Raw genomic sequence first — 16,725 nt, 5'->3', positions numbered from 1 at the left:
TTTGTTCAAAGAAACAGTATGAAACATAAAACAGGAACGACTTTCCGAAAATCAATACTGGGTGTTTCAAAATGAATATTGGGGTTCTAAGGCTTTTTGGCATGTATTACATTTAACTTACAATTGTAAATAAGAAGTCAAATGAAAGAGCAACTCAAATAGTTTTTCTTACGAGTGTACAATGTGGAACACACAGAATAATAGGCGAATTCTTTCCATACCCTGTCCTGATTCTTAAGTCGGATTGATCAGCTAGTAGTGGAAGCACGTAAACTTGATCCTTTATGAAGCCCTAAAGGTAACACTTGCATGATGTCAGATCTGGTGGATGTGGAGGCTATACAAAACAAGTTCTGTCACCTGGCACCTTGCAGCCAACCTGATGGTGAGGTACAACATTGTTTAACCAGTTGCGAACCGAGATATGGCAGTGAGACGGTGCACCGTTTTGCTGCCAATAGAGTCTGTGGTTCAGCTTCTTTCAGTTGAGGAAAAAGTCATAATTGTAGTTTACTGAGATAAAAGGCCTATAAACTTTCTGCCAGGATATGGCACAAAAAATGTTCAGTTCAGGGGAGTTTCATTGCAACTGTACCATCTCAAGGGATTTGCTGAATCCCCCCCACTTCCCCAAATGCACACATTGCATGTGTTCACATTTCCCGAATCGGCACATAAACCTTAGTCTGTAAGCTCTAGAACTTGTAGCAACTGCAAACAATAAGGGTGTAGTTATAAGTGTCTTCTTTAAAGGTCTACACATGGACATAAGTGGAATTGCTGATTCACAACTGGCCTTCCAAAGTGATTGCTGGGGTCAACACATGAGACTCTCACGTTCTTTCAACGCCTTCTTTGTAATGGAAGACACAGGAAACAGAGCATGCACCTATGTGCAGCTCTACAAACAAAATTGTTTGAATTCCTCTTTCATTTGATGTATTACATATAATTGTATTTTGAATGTAATAAATGTTACAAAGCCTTAAAAACTTTGATATTTATTTTGAAAAGCCCAGTGTATCAGAACAGTGTTTTCAATAAGTAAAAAATTGCTTCAATGCATTGGCAGGTAAGATCAGTAAGAATACAAAACTTAAATACATTTAAAAGAGAACCTAAACATCGAATACTCCACAACTTCTACAGCATTAGTGAATATTAGGAGTGTTGTGAAAATTGGTAGCTTCTGCCTCATAATCTCTACAGGGCAATTTATAGTTATCAGAATATTTGTAGATAAAACTAAAGACCTTTTACTAATATACTCATGTTAGTTAATGTGTGTAATAATGTGTCTTTTTGTGGCATTATATGTGGACATTAAATTCTATTTTCTTTTACATGCTTAATTAGAGTATTGCATTCATTAGCACTCTCAGTCAAGATACGTCAATAATTTTTCAGCAATGTATATTTTGTTTCTGTATGAGCATACACAAAATTCTATTTTCTTACATGTAGTTAAGTACAATATTGCATGAAATAAAGGAAAGGCAACCACTCGGCTATAGCTGACTCATGTAGAATATTGTTTATTTTATTACAATAATAAAGATGTTTTTATACGAAAGCTACCAGTCAGATGTAATATTACAACTTTTATGTGCCTATATTTTGTACATACGTACTTGTAAAATTTTATAATGTCTTGTATTGTGATTTTTCCTTTATCATGAATGTGGTGAAATGGATGCTAAATAAATAAACAAAAATAAATGTTTGTCATCATATCTGTTATGACAGTTCAGAAATTGGTGATTGTTGTGAGCATATTGTGTGGTAGATAGTTGTCACATTCGTTGCCAACTCATTTGCTACAGCTTGTGCCTTTCTTATAAAACACTTATTACAACTGTGCACTGGGATCCTCTTTTCCTTATTTTCCTTCTTTCTATTTTTCGTGGTGACAGAATTTTTAGATGTTTAATGTAAATTTTTGCCTCTTACTGTCTGTATAAACATTAATTTTGAATTTCATTAAAATATGTGATATTGATTTGCAGCAATCTCCTTGGGAGTGATAGAGGTGAATCCAGTCTCTGACTTGGAACAAGTCAGAAAATTGATTAACAGGCTACAGGAAGATGCAACTAGCACCACTGAAAACAACAACCAGTTTGCGAACAAACTGTCACCGGACTGGTGCTTTGTTGATTGTAAGTATACACCTGTCTGTCTGCATTAAAAGTTTGTTTTGATTTTATTGTTTTGACTAGCTTTTAGAAGCTTGGTAAGGAAGAAATGAAGGCATGAAAATAGAAAAAGGAAGATAGAAAGACTGCTTTCATCTTATAAAGATTGTGCTTAATGTTTGGAGGAGATTACTGGATTGTATGGACTATTCAGTTTATTTGCTTACTTAATGTTTCACTTATTTATTGCTTGAACACAGACATTTACCTGCAAGAAGGAAGTGTGATGACTACTTTCGAACTTGAATTGGCTGTGTATTTTGAAACTTACCTAATAATAGTATAAAATATTGGTTACTGATTTTTGTGTTTACTTTGCCATTTGTTTAATTATTGATACCTAAGAATATGGCAGTTACGCCTCTACAATGCAGGAAAGGATAGATTGCTCTTACTGTAAAGATGACACGCCAAGTTGCAGACAGGCACAATGAAAAGACACTCACATACAGCTTTTGGTCACAGCCTTCATCAGTAAAATACAAATGTACAAAATACAAATTGGTCAATGAATCAGTAGTTAAGCTCAGTAATTCTAGTTGCAGAGAATTACTAAGGTCTCTCAAATTATGTTATTAAATGTATTAGAAATCCAATTGTAACACCACTGACTAAAATAATCAACAACATTTTAAATGAAGCTAATTATGCAGAATGTTAAAAAATATCTATGGATAAACCAGTACACAAGAAAGGAGATCTTCAGATAACTCTCAACCAATATCAATTATACCCATAGTATCAAAAGTAATAGAATACTGCATGCATAAACAGACGAGTCAATATTTTGAACATAATTATATACTTACCTTCTCACAGCACGGTTTTGAGAATAAAGATATTATCTGTGCAACACGGTTGGACCTCAGGAAAGCTTTTGATACGGACTCCCACAATAGTTAAGGTAAACAATCAAATGTCGGAATGTCTACCAGTTGTAAAGGTTGTACCTTAAGGATCTATTCTTGGACCTTCCATTTTCATTATTTATATAAAGGGTTTACGTGCAGTTGCACCATGTGATGCAGTGCTAAATACTGATGACACAACATTCATCACGTGATACCAGCCTTCAAAATGTCCAACACAGCATGGCAGTGGCAATTGAGAGATGTAATACTTGGTTTGAGTCAAATGTACTGCAGAAGAATGATAGTAAAACTGAAGCTGTTGTATTCAGTCTGAATGCTGACAGTCATGATAACAAAAGAGTAGAATTATTAGGATTTCCTATAGATCAAAAGCTTAGCTAAGATACCCAAACAGGGAAGTCATGTGGCAAATTCGCACGGGTCATCTATCTACTGTACAAGCTGAGGTGAAGTGTAATTAAAGAACTTCTGTTATGTGCATATTTTTTCATTCTTCCATTCCCAGCTTAGTTATGGTATACTATTATGGGGCAGTTCTGTGGACTCAAAATTAGTGTTCAAATGGCAAAAGAAAGCCATGGCCCATATGAATCGTGTCGAGATTATTTTAAGAAACTGAATATGATGACAGTGCCTGGCCTTTATATTTACAACTGCCTTGTCTTTGTTAAAGAGAATCTGAGTAAATTTGACTTAAGAAGTATGGTCATGACCATAAAATAAGAAGTGGACATACAATTAATATACCATATGCTAAACTTGCAAGGACACTAACAGATACAAATAGCTTGGTCCTATGTACTTCAAAAAATTACCTGAAAATGCCTGTACAGTGCCAGTAAATAAATTTAAAACTAATCTTTCAAGGTGGGTAAAAAGTAAAGTGATTACTCTGCTCAAGAGTTCCTTGAGTATGTGCCAAGACCAACTTATCGTTAGAGGATGAACAATAAATTAACTGCTAATTATATATATGTCATACTGTGCAGCTATTTTATTACTGTTGCATGTAACTATTGTTAATTATCTGTTTCATTATTTACTTGTCATTCACTGAACTATATAGGTCATTTATCTCTTAACTGATCTATTAGGAAACTTTATGTTATTACTGGCATTTGCTTAAATATGTATTGTATCATTCTTGGGTTATTCTATTGTAGTTAATGATATTTGTCCAAGTTTATATTATTATTATTATTGTGTTAACACTGGCTTGCATGTAAATATGTTCAGAGGTGGAATAAAACATCTGTATTTGCATCAGTAAAACACACACACACACACACACACACATACAAAACAACAACAACAACAACAATAAAAGGACACGATATTCCTACCTGGAGTTACCATTGTTTGACAGTTCTACTTCTGGGTTTGTATATTTTACAGTTACTATTACCAAGCAAAATTTGTTGACATCTAGCTCCATTTTTATTGTTCCAACATGTTTTGTGGTGTAAACATCATCATCAGACAATTATCACAACTCAGAAACATTTAAGTTTAACAAACAGATTTTTTTCACAGTACTGGTGTCTAGGCATGTGCTGTATGATGCTGCTTTTATTCACCTTATATCTCCTTTTGTGGTGTGCTGTTCTTCTTACATCAAGAGACTGGATTGATTTTGGCACCAGTGATGATGATACTAATGAATCTCAAAATATTTCCATTGTGTCACTGAGTTTAGTTGTTTCTGATATCTACTGCTTTCATCCATCTTTGTGTAGCCCAACAGTGATCTGTCCACTCCTCTTTGAGCTACTCTGAGTTTTCCAACAATGGACTCATTTAATGTCCTTGCCTCATAGCAATAAATTATTACATCTAATATACATAGGTGAAAAAATGTTTTCTTCTGCCTGGGCAACATCTTAGACTTGAAATCTAAAGAATATCTTCCGTATGCTTACCATCCCAATTTGACATGCTGAATAATTCGGTTTTAAGTCTCCTTTCAAATTTTCAAGTTCGTCCAGATATATTCTGTGACCCTTCGCAGGTGTGTGCTTCCAACACATAAAACACTGCTGCGAAAAGATACTGCAAAACCGTAAAATAATTAATGTAGAGTAATGAAATTTTGGGAGTACATTTGTCTAGGTAAAATATTTTAAGTGATTAACATTGCTAGATAACAGGTTAATGCAAGCAAGATAAACCATTGCAAGCATGAAATGCTGATACATTAATAACTAGTGTAACCATCAGAATGTTGAACGCAAGCATTCAAACACAGGTGCTCGATGTCAGTTTGTGGGATGGAGTTCCATGCCTGCTGCACTTGGTCAGTTGGTACAGGAATGTTTAATGATGGTTGTTGATGACACTAGAGCTGTCCGACAATGTGCGATATGTGCTCGACTGGAGACAGATCTGGTAATGAATTAGGCCAATGCAACTTGTCGACACTCTGTAGGGCATTTGTTCGATTACAACAGTGGTATGTGAGCAAATGGTGGAATGCACGCCACAGTGTGTCTGAAGTAACCAATTTATGAGAGTTCTTTGTTTCACTGTGGTGCCAACTGCTGCTCAAATTGCTGCTGCAGGTACAGTATGAAGTGCCAGAGCCACACACTTAACACAGTGGTATTCCCTCTAGGTAGTCGTGCAACATGGCCATCTGGAGATCGGTCTTCTTGCGACCATACATTCTTGTGACCACTGTTGCCAGCAATCATGTGGCTATATTCCTGCCAAGTCTTTCTGCAGTACCACAGCAGGAACATCCAGCTTATCATAGCTCTATTACATGACTTTTTCGAAACTCAGTGAGACATTGATAATGATGTCTTCGTTGCCTTAAAGGTGTTCTTGACTAACATCAACCCACCATGTTCAGTCGCAAAGGTAGAGTGTTACAGTGTGTATTTAAAGTAAACCTGATTTGCATCGTCATAGTTGTGCTACTCGTTCAATTCTTATGTGACTGGCATGAAATTTGAATAGACACATCTTTCAAATGTAGAAACACACCTATCAACATTTATGTTACACAACTCGTTCTCGGTGTGGCAGTTTCTTTCCCATGAGTGTACATTTCCCTCCAGTGGTCATTCATGCATTGTGATCTTGGTTTTGTCTAGATCATTTTTAGTCCAACTTCAGAGCAGACTAACACCAGTTTTTTAACTAATGTTTGAAGCTCTTGTATGCTATTTGCAAATAGAACAATATAATGAGCTAATCTCAAGTTATTTATTCGTTTCCCAGAAAAATGGATTCCCTTTGTTTTCCAATTCAATTAGACACTGCTTTATTTTTTTTTTTATTTTTAGGACCGCTGAAAACAGTTTTTCAGGTAATAGTCGCCTTGTTTTACTTCCTTTTCAGTGGGAATTGATTGGTTTCTTCAACAGAACTGACAAATGCTTTGGAGGTTGTGTATATGTTGTATAAGATTTTAATATAGCTGTAGCATTCCTTGTCCTGTTAGAGCCTCAGTTTGATATGATACATGTTTTGCATAACTTATGGCTCTCAAAATTAATATAAATTATAAAAAGTGTGGTATATGAGGAATTGTTTCAAGTTCCATTTTGAAAATATGAGAGTTTTTCAATGTCTTATTTTTTGTATTGTGGTAGCTTATTGCGAACTCTCATTGCTGACTGGATAACTCCTTTTTAGGGTTTCATGCCTCAGTCTGTAAAAACAGAACCCTTATGGGATCACTTCGTTGTCAGTCTGTGTGTTCGACTGATATGAACCTTTTTTCTCAGGACTGGGTAGGTGTATCAAGTTGAAATTTATGCCACATATTAAGGTCTATTATGGTTCCTAGGCAGTCTAAAATTTTTATACTTCCAAGTAACTTTAGCCCAAAGATAAGGCCATTTATGTCGCATATTTTGATACTCAAAACCTCTCTCGTCAAAACCTCTAGGGTGCTTCTCGCAGACCTAGAGAAATGAAATTTGGCAAGAAACTGAATTTCACTGATTGTATCACATAAAAATTATCTTTTGCCATTATAACATATACATTGCGTTAAACATTCACCAAAGAGTAATAGATGAACATTACTTAATGCAAACATAAAATGTAAGTTTTACTCATGTTGTAATAAGTAAATAAAAAAGGTTTTATTAAATCTTCTCCCTCAACATGTATGAACTGAAGTTCCTTGCTTGCTTCTTCTAGAATGTCTGGGCTAGTCTGAGGAACTACTGTAGAAATTTTGATACAGTCTTGGAATTAGTGGGACAAGTAACTTGCTAGTATTGACATCGGTAATAACCAAAACTCATTGAGATTCCCGATTTCCAGGATGGATGAACAATATATATACATAATTAAGTTACTATGGAATCCTCAGTGTTTAAGTCCTACTCACACTTCGCCAATTTGTCCATCTTTAACACCCTTTTTCTCTAGAACATTTTAGCACATCAATTCAAATTAATGTCGCATACTAAGGTACATGGTCTCTTGGTGGTATAAAAATTTAAGCTTCTAAACAGTGCAAGCAGAAGATAGAACCATTTATGTCACATATTTTGATAGTTGAAAAGTCACTCATCAAAACGTATAAGGTATTTCCCGTTGACCTAGAATCGTGAAATTTGGCAAGAAGCAAGGTTTCATTGTAAAAGTAAGGGGGAAAATCCAAAGTTGCTAATTTTTTATTACATCACACAAAAAATACTCCTTTTGTAATTTGTTGTCTGACTTCAACTCAAAATTAAAACATTCTCAAAATTCATGAAGTCAGTGGAACCTATATCTTGCCAGCATCAATGTTGATAACAGGCAAAAATTGTCGCTATCTTTGATTTCCATAATTCGTTTGAATAGAACTCACAGTGCGTGAGTCGTACTCGTATCTGGCCAATTGCATTATATTGTGAGTTATTGAGTCCTTGTGAAGGCTTTGCTTCTTTCTTGTGTCACGACTGTGACTTTGAGTTAGGAAATGTTTTTTGTTGGCGATTACAGATATAATCAGCGGGTGGATGTTCCAACTTTTGAGTGTCAATGTCCCAAAGGTCATAAATAAGTTCGTACATGATGTTCAGTTTCGTAACTCCACAGATCAACCACACTTTTTGTTTTTGTAGTTTTAAAACTTCTTCCACGTTTGCAGTATTTTCCCAGAATATTGTACCATAAGAGGCCAGAGAATGGAAGTATGTGAAATATGACAACAACATTGTGTCTGTCAAGGTAGGCTGAAATAGCTCATAGTGCAAAGCTTGCTGCACTTAATTGCTTGAGCAGGTGAGCAGTATGTTCATTCTATCTTAATTTATTTTTCATTCACACACCAACAAATCTTACACGTGAAGTGTCATTAATTTTCTGCACATTGATATCTATTTCAAGAGCTTGTAGCTTGTTATTTACGTCATTAGATTTGTTGTAAAAGGTTAAGTGGTAGACTATTTTCTGTGAACCATTTGTATACTTGGTGTGTTGTTGTATTACAATAAGGGAAATAACTGGATGGAAACATATGTAAAATAAGGCAAAGGCAACAACTTACCTAAGGGAACTGGTGTGTGGCATACGGAAACACGTAATAGAAAACAGTTAACACTAGCTTTCAAGCTCTTGTTCTTTTTCTGATAGGAGTACACACAAACACGATTGTGGTAATTACGAGACACTGCCATCAGCATGTATGTCTGTGTGGGTTGCATGTATGAATTCGTGTACTCTTACCAGCAAAAGAGCAAGAGCTCAAAAGTTAGTGTTAACGGTTTGTTAGCTGTTTCCTGTTTCTGTGTGCCACATGTCAGTCCTCTATAGGTAAGTGGTTTGTTACAGTTTCAGTTGTAATCTGCACTGAGGATTCCAGGCCCTTGATTAAGATACTTGTATTATCAGCAAGCATTACTATATTTGCCATGTTATTTACTGATGCCGGTAGATCATTAATGTATAACAATAATGAAAATTCCTGGGCGGAGTAATATGTAATTAAATATGGAAAATTCCTGGGCGGAATAATATGTAATTAAATTTATTATCCATTGTCTTCATGGCAGACTTCTTTCGAAAGTTCTTGTTGGTACTACTTTTAAACATATTGGTGGTTTCAGTGTTTATTATTGCAGCAAGCCTAACTGGAGAGTGTTCATGAAGTGTTTTTCTGTTGGTGAGTTTTATGATTGATGATTGGCAGTTATGACCTGGTTTAGCCTGTATTTTTACATCATTATAATATATGGGATACAGAATATCATTGTCAATAGCAGTCTTGCTGCAGCCATATACTTTTGTTTGGAATAAGATAGTGGAAAGTAAGTGACATAAAGACATTGATGTTTTTATTGGTCTACAATTGCTATTGTTTGATACAAAGTCAATATTAAAAACTCCACTTACAGTCATCTTACTGTTACTCTTGTAAAGTTTTATAAGTACTGTTTCTAGCTGAGCTTGTCACAGAAAAACCTAACCTACAATGTTCGCCTGTAAAGTTAATCTGCCCAGTCAGGCAACCAAGGCTATTTTCAAGTACAAAAACACCTTAGAAAACTTGCAATGAGAAAAACAGCACATTCACTTCAATAGAAATTGTCTAAAAAATAATGTCATTCCAAATTATTTCAAGATTGACTCAAAACATACGCAAGAACCACAAAGAAAACCTTGGAAAGCATGCAAAAGCTGTGGGCGAAAAATGATTGGAAAGAACTTTATAGTATAAAACAGATGTTCAATATACAACTTTATAGTGCAAAACTACAATTGAGAAAGATGCTTCGTAGACTAGAATAAGATTCCATTACTGAATTCATTAAATGAGATTGCTATTAGGTAGCAGCGAATTGTAGAAATAGCCCAACATTCAAACTTGACGAAAAGCTTCTCAAAATTCTCGAAGAAACATAAACATTCAACTGTATTACAATACTTCAAAAAATGGCAGAATTTATGCAACTTGTCGTACTTAAGTTGTATGACGTATGAAACCTTATTCCTTTGTACCAATAGATCCCACACTACATATAATTAAAGTCACCCTACAAAAGCACAAAAAAATCCCTTCCACAAATGTTACTGAAATAATGGGCCTGTCAGAATTCATATTGTGGTGCAATTATTTCAAATTCAACAATGGTCTCCACAAACAAACGGATGGCCATGCAGTGGGATCAGACCTTTCCGGATTGTTAGCTGGAATGCTTGTAAGTGACTTAGAAGAAAAAGTTTTGAATGCCAATCACCACACTCTTAAAAACATCATTCACTGCTACAGATAGGTAGATTATACTGTCATTTTGATAAATGGCGTAATGAACCAGCTATTCAACAACTCCCAAAAAAATAGAATGCTCACAGCCAAACACCAAGCAGGTGACAATATAAATTTTTTAGATCTTACGATTAGAATAAAGAATAATATACAACAACGTGAAATTTATGTGAAGCCTACCACAACACATACTACCATGCACAGCTCCAAAGCCCACAAGATGGGAGCACTATGGTGTATGATCAACTGAGCAATCCAGCTACCACCCTCTGAAGTTAAACATGAACAAGAAACTGGAATAATAAAACAAACAACTATTGCAAATGCCTATAACAGCTCCACTGTAGACACCTGAAAACACCCAGTAGTGGCAAAGCAGTCACATCACCCCCCCCCCCCCCCCCCCCCCCAAAAAAAAAAAAGAGCGAGAGAGAGACAAGAAGATAGCATCTTCCATACAATCCCATTTCTGGGTAGTATTTCATATCAGATTGCCCATGTCTTCAAATGAAAAGGCATAAACATATCCTTTACCACCCACATCTTTGTTGGGAAGAAGTTATCTCACAACAGCAACCCACAGAGTCCACATACCCATGCAGGTGTGTACAAAATTGAATGTTCGGGCTGTAACTTTGTAGATAGGCAAGACAGGCAGATCATTTGAGATTAGGTTCAAAGAACACAAGGCACCACTAAAAAATAAAAAATACCATACATCAACAAAAGCCACCCAACTGCATGAAACAAAACACCATGTCAACAACACAAGTATCCTTCATATCCAACATAAAGGTAAAAAACTAGATATCCTTGAAACACTCCAGATGTACAAACACCAAAGAAAACCTCCTGAATCCGTATTAAATGACAAAAATGACAACAGTTACGATAGTGCCATCTCTGTTTTCACAATAACCTACTTACTAAATTTGAAATAAGTGTGCGCGCGCACGCACGCACGCACCCACCCGCCCACACACACACACACACACACACACACACACACACACACACACACACACACACACACACACACACACACACATTCATATTTACCACAAAATAGTTAGTTATGTTACCATAACATTCCCCATTTCTACAAGGGAATGGCTCATATACAAGTATACCATCACGCCACCAGCTTGTACATCTGTCAGCTTTTGACTCTTTGTATGTCACCTAACCATGTAAATTGAGTATCTATTTGGATATTTTTAAAGCATAACCAGTGTATTACTTCAACCTTCACTTAGTTATAACATGTCACAAATAATGTCTTAAGAAGCCCCTGCTCTGAAAAATTTCCTCTCCTCCAGTTACCAGTTACCCACTATTTCTGAGTCTCTCTCTCTCTCTCTCTCTCTCTCTCTCTCTCTCTCTCTCTCTCTCTGTGTCCTGCCCCCTCCCCTCCTCTCCCCTCTGCCTCTGTCTCTCTTCCATCCTCATATTTTCCATGAATTAATTTAGTTATTTACTCTCTGCCTCTGTCCTCCATTTCTATTTGTTGTGAGTTAATTTAGTTATTTTCATCTTTCCTTTGATATTTTACAACTGAACAATAAATTATCTAATTCACAAAACTCATTAGATCCACCGAAACAAAACCAACAATTTGTTCCCCATGTCAGCCTGGTATCACAAGTATTTGTTTGTATTAATAAGAGTATATATGTCTACATATCTCTAACTTAGTATGACTGTGTTACTTCATCATTTACTTAGCTATAACACGTAACAGATGGGAGTTTAATGACCCCACATCTATAGCATATCCGAAACTTAGCTCTTTCTTAAAATCCTTTCATCTTCTATCCCTGAATTCCAGCCAGAATTTTTATTTATGTGTAATTTTACCACTGTTGGCAACATAATTATTTTACTGAAGGATTCCAACATGTCACCTTATTGTGTAAATGAGCATGTAATTTAAGCTACATAAACTTGACAAAAAAGGATTTATATACCACTTTATATTTATTCCAACACATGTATTCATCAACTCAAACAGAGATCTCCACAATCCTTTAAAACTTATTCTGAAATTGTAGTGTTATTTTTCTATATATTCTTTTTACTTTGAGATAATGCTTCTGTTTGCTACCTGTTTTGTTGCACCTAATACTTTCTGGACACCATCATTGTTTACAAAGCGTGACAGTTTACATGGGATGTATTACAACAGAGAAAGGAGCTTGTGACCACTGGAGATATTCTATTTTAGTTCTTTTATTTTCACATTTGGATATATGTGTAGTTTTTAGTCAAAGACCTCCCCAAAACCACGTTCTGAAGCAGTGTGTTTATTTTTCCACTAGACAGTGTCACAGGTTACCCCATAGTCATAACACAACACTCGCATCATGCTAACACATGTAACTCCACCTGATGACGGAGGTTTAAACCTTAAAAAAGCATTGTAGATACAAATAAACGATGACTGCTAACAGGAAATTTGTTGTTTCATTCAATGTCAATAACATTCATGGGAGGGCCTAACCTAAAATGTTCACATTTGAAAATAAACATTGTAATATGTCCTTTTTTTAAAGTTGGTGCTACAATAGTTACATCCAATTTTGTAAAAAGATATTTCTTAGCTGAAGCAAACAAGTCTTAGTGATCTTGTAGGATCCATATTGAGTCATTGATTTTCCTTTTTATTAGACTGGTCAGAATCTTAAACTTCTGATGTTGACTGTTCCAGCCTGCACTGCAGAGAGGTTTTTCCGTGTGGACCGGGCACAGGAACATCTCCATTATGTTGTTGACATAGCAACAGAAAATCTTTATGTTCTTGATACTGAAACTGCAACAGTGCCTCCAACTCCAGAAGATGAAACAGTATTATCTTCACCCAATGCAAATGAACACAAACCAATAGCAAACAACGTCCTTAGAATAGAAGGGGCAGGAGGAGAAACCACACCAGAGTTGAGGTAAGTATATATCTTTGGGCTAGCAGATTAAAAGGAGGAAATGCACTGTTCTTAATATTTGCAAGTTGCATCATTTTAGAGAGATTGTTTAGAAATATAATGATGAAGTAGAAATCACATTACTTAAATTTTACTTCTACTTTGGTAATCAATGCAGATTAAAATATACTACTATACTCTTACTTGAATACTTTCACTAGTAGATGCTTGCAAATCTATTCTGTTTGGTCATGAAAGCCAATATGAATTCTTATGTCTTACTCACTCTGTAGATTTTGAAACTAATAAATCTTTAATTTAAACTCATTTCAGACCTAAACTAGTTTACATTAAAATTAATTTAACAAGAAATCCAAACATTTACCACATTATACTTGAGCAGGAACTTATGTGACAAATGAATTTGATTTCCAAATTTTGTAAGTGAAGGTTTAATTCCAAGTACTACTAGTGTTTTCCTTAATATTTCTCTGTGAATATTACCAATGTGTGGCAAATATTTGGATTCTGTCCAGTATGTCTTTTGACACATCTCTATACTGACAAATTCTTTCACTGTTCTTTTTCAATGAAATAGTAGTACTCTCTGTTATTCACAATATATCACAATATAAGATAGTAAAGAAAATATTGCACCAACCTATATTATAGTTACAATAAAAGTTCTACAGAAATAGAACAGCACTTTGTAGATAACTTTAAGACTTACTATTGAGATGCACTTTGCCCTTCTCTTCTCTGCTTTCTTGTTTTTCTTGATGTAGTCCCCTTCCTATATTTACAATCAACAGTGATGGATCTCGGGAAGATGATGGAAAGTTCGAACGTTCATATGGAACTGGGGGCTCGCGTGATGATGATGAGTCGCCCAGTTGGAGAGGGCCTAGTGAAGAAATGCTTAATGAAGAGCTAGCAGGTGGAAGAGTACCTCGTTCACATTCAGATGACATCATTAGTAAGCAGAAAAAGACGAGCCCAGAAGAGAAATATAATATGAGTCTTTCGTCACCAGGGGGGAATGTTAATTATCTTAGGTACAGTATGTGCCACCCAACTTAATGGAACATGATAAGGGGGCACAGATATTTGTGTGTACGTTCTTAGTTGATGGAAGAGCAGGCTGCAAGTTGTTGTTTTGCTGCTGCTGCTGGTGGTGATGGCTTCTTTCTTGTTTTGTGTTATTGAGTATGCCACTGATTTTTTTGCTCATTAAATTCCAACATTTCTGAATGTGTAAGTAGGCTCAGAAATGTGTATACATAATTTATGCTCCTCATAGAAGTACTATTTGGTGCAGTAAAAGATAATATATTTCCAAATTTGGAAAAAGTTTGTGTGTTGGGCAGCTTCTTTAATTATAGTACTCCACTAATGTTGGAATTTGTGTATCAAATATGCTGCTTTGTATAAGCTTTTTGTAGCTTTTCTTGTAGCTTTCTAGTTACTGGTGTTGTTTATGTGTAAATGTTGAAAATTTTGTTGAGACTTGTAGTTATTTCACAGTTCATCTGCAAAGAATTCCTGTCTGGAGTCAATAGTGGATGGTCTTATTCTTGCTGAGACAAATAAAATTTTAAGTGTATAGTTGTTTTTAATAAGCTCATTGTTGCTTCAGGATCATTGTATTTAAGTATACTGAGAAGAGAACATTGTAAAATCTTTTGTAATGAAAGTTATTGTCTAATAATATGGACGAATTGAAGCTGATCTTGACTGTAAGTAAACTACAGTTTTTGTTGATAAGTTAATGAAGAAGGTAGACAAGGAATCTGTAGGATAACACTTTGCAGCTGTGATATGTATATAATATTTGCCAAGGACGATATGTTGAGAGTAAAAATCAGCTTCTGTACTTCTTTGGGGATGCTATGAAGTTCAAAAAATGTGTGGCATTCAAATGGTTCACATAGAGAGTAATTGCAAACTATTTTACACCTTTTTTTGATGGAAATGCTAGTGAAATTTGATATGGGGAAGAAATAGTTTTGATCACAGTTACATTTCTGAGGAATTAATAGAATCTAAACTAAAAAAAATCATTCAAACCAGTAAGGACCACACTGTTCTATGCTGGAAATAAATATTACAGCCATCATGTTGTAGATCTTCAGATTTATTAATGTATTATCAGTATTAGTGTGGTATTCAAACAATGATCCTGAAGTGGGTATGTAAATTATGTATGTTGTGCTTGCCAGCTTGTGTAAAATGTCTTGTTTTCTGAGAACCAGACCCATTACTGACAGTAGGGCACATTATCTTGTCTTCTGGCAGTAATTAGGTGTGTGTGCCAGCCTGGAGCTGTCAATATTATTGTTATTTATTTACTTTTAATAAAATATGCAAATTACTTAATTTTTTAATTGCCATGTAACCAATGCATGTATTTATATTTTTAAATCAATTGAAGTGTAACTATTACAGAATGAAAATGATCTCTCATTGTCTGTAAATACACTGATGATTGCGATATATGCATATGATATCATTTAAGCAGATAATGTCATTGAAATAGACCTATCTTAGTAAAGGTTTTTCACTATTCTGAATAAGGATAAAAAATATACTCTTATGAATTATATGGGAAAATTAATAGCCTGCCATAAACAATACTTCGTAGAAATATTAACGTTGCTGGAATCCATGGGCCACCCATTTGTTTCTTTTATTTTCTTTCTGATAAGCTGTTTGTTTATTTTTGAACCGCAAAGTTTGGCTAACTATATGTAATATAAAAACAGCAAGTATATTTGTTGTTGCTGGATATGTTATGTTGATGTGGATGACGTAAATAATGCTTATTATTCTGATTAAATAACTTCTTGGATTTTCCATAGTAATTTACTTTTAATTATGCCAGTTACTAACTTTTCATGTTTGTTTTAATCACATTAGCAGGACTAGGCCACAGTAAGTAAACAAATTGTGATGTATGTTATCTTCTGAAAAAATAATGAAGATAACATAGATCATAGTGAATGGAAACCCTGATTACAAACTTTTGAATTAAGTCTCAATCCAAAATTTGGTATTGACATTTTCGTGTTCAGCTAACTTGCAACCATAATCTCAGTGCATCCTCTGCACATACTTGCAGGTGATATCACAGCAATGATAAGTGAATGTTAGATGATATTCACAGATAAGACATTCAAAGTTTCTGCCTATGATTCACCAACACATTGTACACAGATGATTCTTATCAATTAATGGGCAATAATGTACCAGTAGTGGAACAGACTGTGAGATTCAAAAGGGATATTAGAAAGTTTTGTGGTTCTTCAAACTCAGGACTTCTTAATTTTTCACTCAAACTGGTTAAGCAAGAAAGTCTTTTGTAATTTTTGCAATATTGATGTAAGAGTTCTGAAATAAATTGCTCATTTTACATTAGCATAAATTTCTTTCTCTGAAAGCTTAATATTTCCAGGAGTTTTCATATAAAATGTAAACATATTTTGCAAAATGCAGCTTGTATGTACAAATGAAAAAATGAACCCCAACTT

At 34.9% G+C, this 16,725-nt stretch overlaps 1 protein-coding gene across 3 annotated transcripts in view; it reads left to right on the top strand.

Annotated features, from left to right (window-relative positions):
• The window catches only part of LOC126282166 (eye-specific diacylglycerol kinase), a 1,350,273-nt gene that overhangs the window by 1,248,975 nt on the left and 84,573 nt on the right, over positions 1–16,725 (top strand). For 2 of the 3 annotated variants that reach the window (XM_049981690.1, XM_049981689.1), the window contains exons 14-16: positions 2,007–2,159; positions 12,988–13,219; positions 14,011–14,253. In XM_049981690.1, coding sequence (XP_049837647.1) covers positions 2,007–2,159; positions 12,988–13,219; positions 14,011–14,253 — 628 coding nt within the window. The remainder of the gene's footprint in view (positions 1–2,006; positions 2,160–12,987; positions 13,220–14,010; positions 14,254–16,725) is intronic. The other variant, XM_049981691.1, reaches the window with a different exon arrangement.

The sequence above is a fragment of the Schistocerca gregaria genome, chromosome 7 (genome assembly GCF_023897955.1).
Source record: "Schistocerca gregaria isolate iqSchGreg1 chromosome 7, iqSchGreg1.2, whole genome shotgun sequence".
Lineage (NCBI taxonomy): Eukaryota > Metazoa > Arthropoda > Insecta > Orthoptera > Acrididae > Schistocerca > Schistocerca gregaria.
This window is presented reverse-complemented; position numbering and strand designations above follow the sequence as displayed.